At 16.9% G+C, this 13627-nt stretch overlaps 2 protein-coding genes across 2 annotated transcripts, besides 28 other annotated features; both read left to right on the top strand. All coding sequences in view use genetic code 6, as the record gives it.

The window, feature by feature from the left end:
- The first annotated feature begins 72 nt into the window (after positions 1-72).
- Positions 73-920, top strand: IMG5_088850 (hypothetical protein). Its single transcript, XM_004035739.1, has one exon. The coding sequence runs from the start codon at positions 85-87 to the stop codon at positions 754-756; it is 672 nt and encodes a 223-aa protein (XP_004035787.1). The 5' UTR covers positions 73-84; the 3' UTR covers positions 757-920.
- A 398-nt stretch (positions 921-1318) lies between these two features.
- Positions 1319-1361: a microsatellite.
- Positions 1362-1396: 35 nt separating this feature from the next.
- Positions 1397-1460: a microsatellite.
- A 21-nt stretch (positions 1461-1481) lies between these two features.
- Positions 1482-1535: a microsatellite.
- A 50-nt stretch (positions 1536-1585) lies between these two features.
- Positions 1586-1645: a microsatellite.
- Positions 1587-1629: a microsatellite.
- Positions 1634-1680: a microsatellite.
- Positions 1643-1694: a microsatellite.
- A 104-nt stretch (positions 1695-1798) lies between these two features.
- Positions 1799-1919: a microsatellite.
- Positions 1920-3516: 1597 nt separating this feature from the next.
- Positions 3517-3556: a microsatellite.
- A 54-nt stretch (positions 3557-3610) lies between these two features.
- Positions 3611-3706: a microsatellite.
- Positions 3613-3706: a microsatellite.
- A 622-nt stretch (positions 3707-4328) lies between these two features.
- Positions 4329-4370: a microsatellite.
- Positions 4333-4377: a microsatellite.
- A 248-nt stretch (positions 4378-4625) lies between these two features.
- Positions 4626-4677: a microsatellite.
- Positions 4627-4670: a microsatellite.
- Positions 4678-5907: 1230 nt separating the features above from the next.
- IMG5_088860 (hypothetical protein) lies at positions 5908-9024 on the top strand (the record flags this gene model as incomplete). The annotated part of the gene is made up of 2 exons (XM_004035740.1): positions 5908-7057; positions 7136-9024. The coding sequence occupies exons 1-2, from the start codon at positions 6235-6237 to the stop codon at positions 9022-9024; spliced, it is 2712 nt and encodes a 903-aa protein (XP_004035788.1). The 5' UTR covers positions 5908-6234.
- Positions 8980-9022: a microsatellite.
- Positions 9025-9148: 124 nt separating the features above from the next.
- Positions 9149-9213: a microsatellite.
- Positions 9155-9204: a microsatellite.
- Positions 9187-9228: a microsatellite.
- Positions 9229-10253: 1025 nt separating this feature from the next.
- Positions 10254-10290: a microsatellite.
- A 415-nt stretch (positions 10291-10705) lies between these two features.
- Positions 10706-10775: a microsatellite.
- Positions 10776-11167: 392 nt separating this feature from the next.
- Positions 11168-11238: a microsatellite.
- Positions 11239-11417: 179 nt separating this feature from the next.
- Positions 11418-11451: a microsatellite.
- Positions 11452-12952: 1501 nt separating this feature from the next.
- Positions 12953-12981: a microsatellite.
- A 270-nt stretch (positions 12982-13251) lies between these two features.
- Positions 13252-13277: a microsatellite.
- Positions 13278-13511: 234 nt separating this feature from the next.
- Positions 13512-13565: a microsatellite.
- Positions 13516-13589: a microsatellite.
- Positions 13518-13594: a microsatellite.
- Positions 13595-13627: the final 33 nt, after the last annotated feature.

Genomic DNA, 13627 nt, shown 5'->3' on the forward strand with positions numbered 1-13627 from the left:
AAATTAATATGTAGATGCATAAGACATGCTAATAATGTAATGCGTCTGTCTACATGTAAAATGCTATTTCGTGTAATACATGTAATGCAGGATATTATATAAACACAAGGAGTAATTTATGTGAAAAATGTGATGATAATTGTCAAACATGTGAAAATGGAATAGTAAATAATTAATGTATTACCTGTAATAATAATTAAGTTCTTTTATAAACTAAAATATGCGCCGATAATTGCGATAATAAATAATTTGAGGATTAAAATAAAAATTGTTAGTAATGTGATCCTACGTGTCTTACTTGCTCGAATCCTAATACGTGTGATACTTGTGAAGAAGGATCATATTTAAAAAGAAGTACATAAAAATGCGAATTATGTGACTTAAATTGTAAAACATTTATAGAAAAGGGCAAATGTGTATCTTGTAAATAAAATTTTTTTTTAACCCAAGATTAATAATGTAAACTAGAATGTGATTAATCTTTTTTTCCAGATTCTTAAGGAAATTGTTAACCATGTGATTCTAATTGTTTAAAATTTAATTAGGGACTCTATTTATTTAATGGATTTTGTAGTAATGAAATTTATTGCTAAGAGAATACTTACTTAGACCAAAATGAGTGCAAAACAGAATGTCCTTAAAATAAATTTAAAAATGTAGAGACTAATACATGCGATCCTTGCCATTCCTAGTGCAAAAGATGCACGGAAGGAGGCATTATTAAATGCTTGGAGTGCGAAAATGAATTTGTTTTGAATGAAAATGGTAAATGTGAGAATTAAATATAAGAAATAAATGCGACTACTAGTAAGATGATGTTTAAAGTATATATCGTGGTTACTATATATATATTAATCGCGTGTATAATATGCTATTTTTTAGATTATAAATCCTATTATAGAAATAGGAAAGCGAAAAATTTAAAAGAATAAGAATGTAAAACAAAAAATAGCAAAATCTTAAATGGAACCCGTAAAAGACCATATCGCGGTATAAAATGAGGCAGAAAATATAAACAAAGAAAATTAAAGGTTAAGGTCTAAATCAGATATTCAAAAAGCAAATTATTAAATAGAAAAAATAGAAACAAACTCACAAAAGAATAATAATAAAATAAATAGAAATCCAAGAAAATAAAGTAATTATATAAGTTAAAGTTAAGCTTGCTGATTATAATACCTAAAATATGTCTGAATTTAAAAATTTTATCGATAAATAAATTATATAAAATAATACAAATAAGAAAAACAATACAAATGTTATTTTATATAATGATATTTAAAATGATAATAATAATGTAAAATAAGTTAATAGAATAAATATAAATGATAATTACTATTAATATGAATAGAAATTATATTTTACAATTATTGCGAATGAATTTTTGGAAATGTATTAATAATAATAATAATAATAATAAGAATAATAATAATAATAATAATAATAATAAAAATAATAATTTTAAATAAAAATAAATAGAAATATTAATATATTTATATTTATATATATATAATTATTAATATTTGAATATATTATTAAATGTATATTTTAATTTTATTAATTTTAAATAATTGTTTAAATGAAATTATATTAATATAAATATTTATATTTAATAAAATATATATATTTTGATTTATATTAATATTATTTTATTATTATATAAAATTATTTTTTTATTATTTTTTTATTTTATTTCAAATAAAAAAAAGTTTAAATATAATATTTTGTTCAAGCTTTCTAAAATAAATACTAATATTAAAAAAAAATATATTTTCATAAAGCATTTATTCTAATAGTTATTTACATTTATTAAATTTAATTAAATTTAATTTAATTTAATTTAATTTAATTTAATTTAATTTAATTTAATTTATGTAATTTAATTTAATTTAATTTAATTTAATTTATTTTAATTTAATATTATTTTTATTATATTTTTAAACAATCTATATATCTATTAGATACAGATTAATATGCTTTTTTAAAATTAAATAATAATATTAAATCTATATTCTATTAAAATAAAAAAACAATGTATAGAAACATAAAAATATTAGAACAAAAAGTATACATATTCAGTTTTATTCATTATATTTTAATAAAATCAGTAAAACCTACCATTAATGTTTAACTATATTAAAATCTATTAACATAATAACAAGGACTCTTTATTATTATTTAAATCTGATGAGCTCTTAATTATATTCCTCTAATTTAAAGCAAGATAATTTATACATAAGCATAACAAATAAAAGAACTTCATCTTATTAAAGGTTTTAAAGTTTCGAATTAGAATAAAAGCAACATTAATTAATACAATTAAAAAAATACTCAATATATAATTTTAATTAATTTTTTTTTCTCTAAATTACCACTAAACATTAAAGATATTTTATCGTATAATGAATAATTATTAAACTGTTTTTTAACTTTTTTATTTTTTTAGGACTTTCTTTTGTAGGATATCTGAAATGTGTCAATTATATGACATTTCATATAAATAATGCATCGTATAATCAAATAAAATTTATATTCAATGTAAATTTTGTTATTGGTGCTAAAAAACGATATTGAATTATTTTCATGTTTATAAAAATTAGTTTTATATTTTATTATTAAAAAAAATAATCTTTAAATAAAATAAAGTCGCGAAATCTTTTTCGTGTTTTTTAAGAATATAAAATTCTGTTTTCTGACTTTTCTTGTTATATATTTTTAGAAAATAATTAATAGGCTTTATTAACAAATTTAAATTAAAAATTTATTGTTCTTTGTATTTTACGTTTTTTTAAAAAAATTAATAATCTTATATATAATGTTTACTTATATGAATTAAACTCATTGCCTCAGATAATGTCGAGAAGGCTTTTTAATCAATCAAATAACTCCTTAATGTTAAGAGAATACTTAATAAAAAACCTTTTTTGATTAACATAAAGTAAGGAAAAACTTAATATAGTCAACTCACTAACAATAAAATTTTAATATAAACCATCACGATTAAGCTGATTTTTAGTTAATAATGTATAATCAATACAAATGAATGTACTTTTTATATTTTTTTTTTAATTGTGAGTAAATTTAAATTATTTAGATCTTTTTTTTTTAATAAATATAATAATATTTAATGAGTTAAATTATTTTTTATATTTCTTTAGTCTCTTCTTGCATTTTTTATAAACTTCTATCTGATAAATATTTTCACATTTTATCAACTAAGAATAAATTTTAGATCCGTATTTAATTTATATATAAAAATATTTTATATTTATTTAGTTTAATTGGCATATCAAATAATATTTAAAAATAAACTTTTATATATATTAATTATTGTTTAATCTGAAAAATAAGAAATAGTAAATTTTTTAATATTAAGTATTTATTTTTTTAGAAAATTATATATAAAATCATTATTATAAGATTTTATTATAAATTATATATTTATTAAGGAAATAATTTTTATATCAATAATTTATAATATATAATTTTAACTTAAATATTAGTATAAAAATATTTTATAAATTATTATAAATATAATATTTTTATAAATAATAATTAGTACTTTTTAAATACATATTAATTAAATATTTTTTGTATATATTTTATAATGTAATTTATATTATATATTTATATTAAAATAAAATTAATTTTATTATTATATTTTTATTAAAAATAAAATATAATATTTTTTTTATATTTTATATTACAAGTTAATTTTTTTTTTTTTTTTTAATATAATTCTATTTTAATATTTTATAATATTTTTATTTTTAAAAAACTTTTATCTTTCTAATTTAATTTTAATAATTATTTTTATATTGATATAATACTTTTTACAAAAATAATCATAGATAAATGCAATTCTTATTTCCATATGTAAAATTTAAATTTTATCGTTGTAATTTAATTTCTAAGCCTTTGTCTTCTTATTTATTTTCTTAATTTTTTTATAGATAACTTAGATAATCCAATAATACTTCATTTTTCTAATAAATAAATTTAAACATTTTTTTTTTTTATTTAATTCTAATTATTTATAGATAATATTTAATTATTCTTCATAATTTGCTAAAAAAATTGAAAACAATATTACCTAATTAAATTTATTTCTTTCATAAAAAATTTAAATTTTTTTTGTGTTTATAATATTTTTTATTTATTGACAAAATTAAAAAAAAGAAGATTATATAATAATTTAATATAAATATGGGGAAAAAAAAAAATATATGAAATAATTTATTTTATATTCATAAAAATTATGGTATATTTAATTTACTGAAAAAAAAATATATATATATATATTTTTTTTTTTTTATAATATTTAATGTTTTATTATATAGAAATTATTTAATATATAAATATTTATTATAAATATTTTATTTTTTAATGTAATTTATTAAAAGTAAATAATTTTAAATAAAATGAATCAAAAATTAATGTATTTGTAAGATTAAAATTATTAATTTGAGTTTATATTTTTTTGTTTACTATTTTAAAATATTCAAAATAATTATATTGAATACAATAAGATAATAATTGATTCTAAAAAACATATTTTATAAGTTTTTATTAAAAAATTAAATTTATATTTTATTTTTATATTATCATTTTAAATTGATGATATATTAATAATATATTAAATAATTACATTTAATAATATATTATAATAAATAATTTGTTACATAATAATAATAAATTAATACTTTTTTACAAATGCATTGTTAATAATAAATATTTTGAAATAAATAAACTTCATAAAGTACAAAATAGAAAAAAGAAAGAACTAAATATTTAAAACAAAAAACTAAATAAAAAACAAAAATGAAAAGTAAAAGTAAAAAATTAATTTTATAATTTTTGTTTTTTATTACTATAATCCATAAAATAAATACATTCTAATATCCATTATAAATATATCTATATTGGTACAACATTTCTGAAGAATCAGCCATAATAATAAGACCAATTAATTAAAATCCAATGTAATATTACTATTATTGTATATTAAATGACGATGGTTTTATAACAAAGTAAATAATTCTAGATCGATTGATTGAAGCAATAGACAAAAATACTTATTTAATTGAGACAAAATAAGGCCGACCAAAATTATTTATATTAAACCGTTTATAACATAATTACTAAATAATAGATTTAATAGATCTTTATAATTTGGAAAACAATGGTATATATTAAATTCTCCCTTCAAAAACTTTATTTTTTTCAACTTATGTAATAGAAATGGATAAAGTAATTAATATTTTAAAAAGCTAAAACGCAATATTCAATTCGAAATATTTTGCTTTTTATAAAACTCCTTTTTTCGATGATAATTGTGACTAAGTCCCTATTCCAACAAATGATGTTTAATAAGTGTAAGGATATTGTAGTACACACCATATTATTGTTTTTAAAGATAATTTTAGTTTTGACTCCGCGTTTATGATTTATAAAGGGAAAAAATACTAAATGAACTAATTTCCATACAATAAGTGCATGTATATAATTGATATTGATAATGATATTGCCCTTACTATATAAAAATAAGGTGCATAGGTAAGTGTAGTTTTAACTTAATTAACCTTTGTTGGAGATATAGTTACTTTGAAAAATAAACTGATACTAAGCTAAAAAAAATTTATATGTCTGATATTTTCGATTTTGGAATTGGGAAAAAAATCATTTGCTTAGGGATTTCTAATACTTGGAAATTTTACGACTTACTTACTTTTAATGAAGTATAAATGTCTCCAGATAGTTCGCCGATTTAATTCGGAGAATATTATGATATTTTGTGTTATAAATCGGTCATTATTTTTGGAAACATTGTATACGATATATCATTTGATTAAACATCTGATTAAGTCCGTGTGATCTAAAGAAAGGATTAAAAAAATAAATATTACACACTTCCTATAAAAGACCATAGGTATAGATAGTTATTTTTATAAGGAAAAACTTTAATTGCGGATGATGAAAATCATATAGATGATTATGTTTACTTATATTCAATTGAAAATATACTTTGTAGAGATACTGAACATATAACTGATAATCTATAATGTGTTTAATGCAAAAATAATGAGTATTTTAAAGACGATATATGTGTAGGTTGTCCAAAAGGGACTTTTGTTATAAATAATATATGTACTGCATGTATGGAAGGATGTATATAATGTGATAATAAAACTACTTGTATTATATGTGATTAAGGTTATTATAAAAATAATTTGAATGAATGTAAACCTTGTAATATTAATTGTAAAGCTTGTCAAAATGATACTCCAGATATATGTACTTCTTGTAATTCACCTAAAGTTTTACAAACAAAAAGACTAAACATGTGTAGATGCTTGTGATGATAATTAATATTTAGATAATAGTCAAGTTGATATACCTAAATGTAGGGATTGCATTAATTTATGTCTTAAATGTGTAAATGCAAATTCTTGCTAACTTTGTGTAAATGGCAATTTTTTTAATACAAATACATTGAAATGTGAACCATGTGATGCTTAGTGTACTACATGTGAAAACGGTACTGATAATACTAAATGCCTGTCCTGCTCACCTCCTTTATATTACCAATAACTGGAAAAAAAATGCGTTAGGAATTGCAATTAAGGCTAATATCCGAACTCTTAAAGTGGTTTATGCGAATTTTGTGATCCGAATTGCTAAACTTGTATAGATTCAAAGACTTCTTGTCTTACTTGTAATAATAATTAATATTTATAAACTAACTAAACTTGCAAAGATATCTGTTTACCCAAATAATATCCGGATAATGCGAGAAAATGCTAACCGTGTAATGCATCATGCTTATCATGTATTAATAATACCTCATGTTCTACATGTGCTGATGGTAATTATTTAAATCCTTTAACTTAATTTTGCTCGCCTTGCTCCGCTAACTGTAGAACTTGCGATAATAATGCTGATACTTGTACATCCTGTATTAAAGGTTAATATTTAAATACTAATACTAATACTAATAGATGTGAACAATGTAACGCAAACTGTGTCGCGTGCGAAAATGGACCCACTAATGATTAATGTACTGAATGTTTACCTATAAATTTTCTCACTTAAGATCGAATATGCGTTATTGCTTGTTAATAAAATTAATATGCAGATGCATTAAGGACATGCTAATAATGTAATGCGTCCTGTCTTACATGTTAAAATGCTATTTCGTGTAATACATGTAATGCAGGATATTATATAAACACAAGGAGTAATTTATGTGAAAAATGTGATGATAATTGTCAAACATGTGAAAATGGAATAGTAAATAATTAATGTATTACCTGTAATAATAATTAAGTTCTTTTATAAACTAGAATATGCGCCGATAATTGCGATAATAAATAATTTGAGGATTAAAATAAAAATTGTTAGTAATGTGATCCTACGTGTCTTACTTGCTCGAATCCTAATACGTGTGATACTTGTGAAGAAGGATCATATTTAAAAAGAAGTACATAAAAATGCGAATTATGTGACTTAAATTGTAAAACATGTATAGAAAAGGGCAAATGTGTATCTTGTAAATAATTTTTTTTTTTAACCTAAGATTAATAATGTAAACTAGAATGTGATTAATCTTTTTTTTCAGATTCTTAAGGAAATTGTTAACCATGTGATTCTAATTGTTTAAATTGTAAACAATTTAATTAATGTACAGAATGTTTATAGGGACTCTATTTATTTAATGGATTTTGTAGTAATGAAATTTATTGCTAAGAGAATACTTACTTAGACCAAAATGAGTGCAAAACAGAATGTCCTTAAAATAAATTTAAAAATGTAGAGACTAATACATGCGATCCTTGCCATTCCTCGTGCAAAAGATGCACGGAAGGAGGCAATATTAAATGCTTGGAGTGCGAAAATGGATTTGTTTTGAATGAAAATGGTAAATGTGAGAATTAAATATAAGAAATAAATGCGACTACTAGTAAGATAATGTTTAAAGTATATCTCGTGGTTACTATATATATATTAATCGCGTGTATAATCTGCTATTTTTTAGATTATAAATCCTATTATAGAAATAGGAAAGCGAAAAATTTAAAAGAATAAGAATGTAAACCGAAAATAGAACCCGTAAAAGACCAAATTGAAACATAAAATGTAGCAGAAAATGTAAAAAAAGAAAAATAAAGGTAAAAGTAAACGTAAAGAAGACCCAAATCATATATTCAAAAAACAAATTAATAATTAGAATTGATAAATATAAACTCAAAAATTAATAAAAATCCAAAAAAAAGAAGTAATTATATAAGTTAAAGTTCAGTTTCTCCAGATTAAAATATATAGAGTATGTCTGGATTTGAAAATTTTATCAGTAAATAAACTATAACAAATAGTACGAATATCAAAAACAATACAAATGATGTTTTATTTGAAGTTATTTAAAATGAAAATAATAATATAAATAAAGTTAATAGAACAAATACCGTTCATAATTATTATTAATATGACTAGAAATTATATTTTACACTTATTGCGAATGAATTTTTGGAGATATATTTATTATTAGACTATACACGAAACTCTTTACTTAGGGCTCTACTTATATATTTTAAACAATGCTTATTTATGCTAATTTGCTTTTATTCTTATATGATAGGATATTTTTAAATGGCAATTTTAATATTAATATGTATTATAGTTAAATAATGTTTAAAAAAAATTATTGAAAATATTAAATTATTAAAATTTCTTAGATATATATTTTCAATGTTTATTTTTCTATCGATTTTTATAATATTCTTTATTTTATTTATATTAAAAGAGAGTAGTATTATTAATGATGGAGAAGATTAATAATGGGCAATTAGTTATTTATAAGTTTCTGTCATAGATATAATTTTGATTTAAAATATAATTTCATTATTAAACTATTATTCGAGTGTAAGAAATTTAAAAGGATATAATGATAAATTGTAAAAATTCTTAGATTATACGTTTGTTTAAAATAATATAAAAAATAAAATAAAATAAAAATAAAAAAAATGATAAATATATTATGAATAATTTTATATAATTAGTATCAAAAATATATATTAATTTAAATAATAAATGATTTAAATAAACAAAATTGAATATATAAAAAATAATAAAAATAATAATTTAAATTACTATTAAAATAATTATAAAATTAAAAAGAATATATAATTAAATAAAATAAAAATAATAATTATAAAAATAATAAATATAAAATATTTATTTAATTTTATTTTACTTTTTTTTTTTTTTTTTACTAATATCAAATTAAAATTTGATAAATTATAATTTATAAAAAAATCAAATATTAATTTTTATTAAATATTAAAGGATAATTAATTTTATTTTATTTTATTTTTTAAATTCCAAGATTTATTTAAATAAAATTAATAAGTTTATTAAAAGCTAAAGTTAAAGAAAATTAAAAAAATAATAAAAGTACAAAATTTAAATTTATATAAAATAACTAAAATATTATATTTATATAATGGTTAAATTAAATAAAAATCAAAAATTATCTTTAAAAATTTAAATTATTTAATAAAAAAAATACTATATAGATTAAATTTCAATTAAAAAGAAAAATAAGAACTTTTATAAAATTAAATTTTATATATATATATTTATTTAAAATAAAGATAAAATGAATATATATTTTAAATAATGTATAAGCTATAATTATTAATTTAAAAAATATTATTTAATATATATTAAAAATATATTATTTAATAGAATAATTTGATTAATATTTTAAAAATAATTAATATTTGAAAGAAAATAGAGAATATAATAAAATAAATTATAAATTATTTTTAAAAATATTAATTATAATTATTAAATTTAAAAAAAATTAATTTTTTCATATAATTCCATAAAAATAGCATGAGTGAAATTTAAAAAAAAATATTTTTTTTTGTATTTTCTTAGAAAATTAAATAAAAGGAAATTTGAAAATTAACAAAAAAAAAATATTTATTTCTTTAAAAAATAAATATTTAACACATAAAAAAAGAATGAAAAAAATATAATCTATCAATATAACATACCTCAAAATAATCTACTTTATACATAATTTAATTTTGAAAAATTAATCAAAAAAAGTTATACAATGATAATAGAGTCTATAATTTAATTTTATAATTGAATTTTTTATTGATGGTAAATATAATAAAGAATAGGATTAATACCATAAAAAATTGAGTTATATTATTTAATTATAAATATATTTAGTTAGATTTTGAATAAAAAAATATTTATAAAAAAATCTATATAAAAAAAAATGTTAAACAATAATGTAACTAATATTTATTTAAAATTTAAAGTATAATTATTAAATAAATTATAATATTGATTTATAGAAAAATTGTAAAAGTAAATGATATAAATAATAATATTGGAGTTAAATAACAATACAAAGTAATAAAATAAGTACATATGAAAAATATTAATTAAATAAAAAAATAAATGATACAGAAATTATCAAATATAAAAAAAAAAGATTATAAAAAATGGTTCATATACAAAATGTTTCAGTGTAGCTGCTTTTAAATTTTTTATAGATGAAATAAATGGAAATGAATTTTATGTGTATTTTTTCTATAGTAAATACTGAATTTTTCAGATTAATTAACCTTAAATATTAGATTATTAATGAAAATAGGAAATTAATTATATGATCTTTAATTTTGAAAAAAAAAAAAATTATATTTAAACAATTGAATATAATTATTATATATATAAAATTAATAAAAAATATTATATATTTGAGCTCATTTATAAAATAATAATATAAAATTTTATAAATTTTTTTTCATAAAAATTATTATAAACATAAATCAGTAATTTATTCAATTTATTCTTAATTAAGTTTTACTATATAGTAATTTTTATTTCATTATTTTATATTTAAATAAAAAAAGATATATATTTTGATAATCTTTTTATTATTTTTAATCATATTACCAAGATTAAAAGATTAATCCTAAATTTTATTTTTTTAATTTTATATAAATAAAATATAATTAGATTATGTATCTAAGTTTCATAGTATAAGAAATTATTAAACCTAAATCTTAAAAATAAATAATTATTAAAAAAACATTAAATTATCTTTAAAAAAAATCATATAAAGCAAAATCGAAAATGTGATACATATATATAAAAATATAAAAAAAAATAAAAAATATATATAAATAAATAAATAAATATATAAATATAAATATATAATTATTTATATAATTTTTTTTTTATATTTTATTTATATTTTAATATTATAATAATTGTTTTATTTTCACATTCATTTTTATATCATTTTTTTATTTACATTTTTATTTTATAAAATATAATATCTTATTTTAAATAAATAATTTTTTTTTTTATTTAAATTAAATTCAATAATATTTCTAATTTTTTTTTTTTTTATTTTTTGTTTCTTTTTATAGATATTATTAGTTTTTTTAATTTAACAATTTTATTTTTTTTGATTCAATCATGACTTTTTATAATTAGCAAAATCTTTTTATAGTTATTTTTTAGCAAAGTAATATAAATAATTTTTTTTTTTTAGTTTATGAGAAGTTATTTTTACCGTTTAATTATACTTATTTCTTTCTTACTTTCTCTATATTTCTAATTTTACTTTGTATTTTGCGATTTATTATCTATTATGTATTAAACCTTAAAAGATGGTCAAATGTTGGTATTACACTTAATAAGTAAATACTGTGACGGTTCTTCAATAATAAGAGTAGGAGATTTACCCTTTAAAATTTGCAAAGAAAAACTCTCTTAAGTCCATTTAGTTTAAGAATGCCATATTAACACCACATCTCTTTTTTTATGACATAGGTATAATTGCAGAACCTGTATACGTAATGATAGTGGTTGATTTTTTTTAAAACAAAACTTAAGATGATATAAAGTGAAATAATTTCTTGTGCTTTCCAGATTAGATTGATTTAAATAGAATTCTTAAACATGTGAAGTTTTCTTTAAATATTATTTTTTTTTATAACATTTTATGATGAGATAGGAATCTTTTATTAGATTTCATTGTTAAATTTCTTAGATCATCCATACAATCGATATATGCTAACTTTAATTTCATAAAAAAGCCCTAATAGAGAAAGCGGAACGGCTTCGGTTACTATTGAAGTAAGGAATAAGGAAGAAATATAAAATATTTAAGAAAATTAACCTTGAAATAAATAAAAATATATATAATTATAAGTTCTTTTATTTATATGAAAATTAGTTTTATAATTAGTTATATTATATATATCTTTTTTTTTTTATATGTATAATTAGTTAATAATATTATTTTATTTATAAAATAATTATTCAAAAATTTGATAGTTTGTTTTATTTAAATATAATAAAAACAGTGATTTATTCTTAATTAAGTTTTTCTGTATATATTAAATTTTATTTGAATATTTTATATTTAGCTTAAAAAGATATATATAAGTATCATAATCTTTTTATTATTCTTAATCATATTGACTAAAAATTTTATAATAAGATTGAGAAGATTATACTAGTTCGTTTATTTAATTTATTTTATATTAATAAAAAATACTTAAATCAGGTAGGTATCCTAGTTTCATAGTATAATAAATTATTAAACCTAATTCTTAAAAATCCTTATATATTTGATTTTATAAGATCGTTTTATTAATAAATGATATTAATATTAAAATAATATATAAATATATATATATTTATAAATTAATTTTATATATATTATTTTATATTTTTTAAAAAGGCGCATTTTTACATATTTATAAAATTTTAATTTTTAAATAAAAAAATATGATTAGAAAAAGTCCATACTGTAATGAAAATTATAATAAGTTTTTTATAAAAGAATACGATGAATAGTAATAAAATAGTTAAGAATTCATAGGCTAGGCTGTTGATTTTATAAAAAACTTAAATATAGATAGAAATGATAATATAGAAATGACTAATTCTAATTTTCACTCATTTAATAGTAATGGAAAGTTTCAGAATAAAAAAAATGTTAATTTTTCTATTTTTGACTAGACTTAAAATAAATTACTCAAAGCAGATTAATAATAAGTTTAGAAACAAATTAATTTCTAATAAAATTAATGTTTTTAATGCCTAAAAAATAAATAGGAATTATGTAATATATTAAATGAGTATAATTAGAAAAACAAAAATAATTTACATTAGTATTTTAAGGTATAAATTAAGAAAAATATTCTAAATTAATCAAATAATAATTATTAATAATAATTATTGTTTTAGTTTTGTTCTGTATGTGAAAAAAATGCATGCTTTTAATGTATTTAAAGGTGTGAGATTTGTTAAAAATATATCTGTAGATAATAGTAGTGTATTTTTTAAAAAAGGGAATTACTGTAAGATATAGATCTTTGTAAAAATTGTGCTTAGAATTGAAAAAATAAAATTTAATTAATATAATAAAAATGTATTTAAATTATGTTATTTACAAAATATTAAAGAAAATAAAAATATTATATATATATATATTTATATATATATATATATATATATTATTTATATATTTTTGAATATTTATTTTTATATATATATTCATTTTTTCAAAATATTCTTTATTTATTTTATT

Source organism: Ichthyophthirius multifiliis (genome assembly GCF_000220395.1).
Source record: "Ichthyophthirius multifiliis unplaced genomic scaffold scaff_1120509250682, whole genome shotgun sequence".
NCBI classification, from domain to species: Eukaryota; Ciliophora; class Oligohymenophorea; order Hymenostomatida; genus Ichthyophthirius; species Ichthyophthirius multifiliis.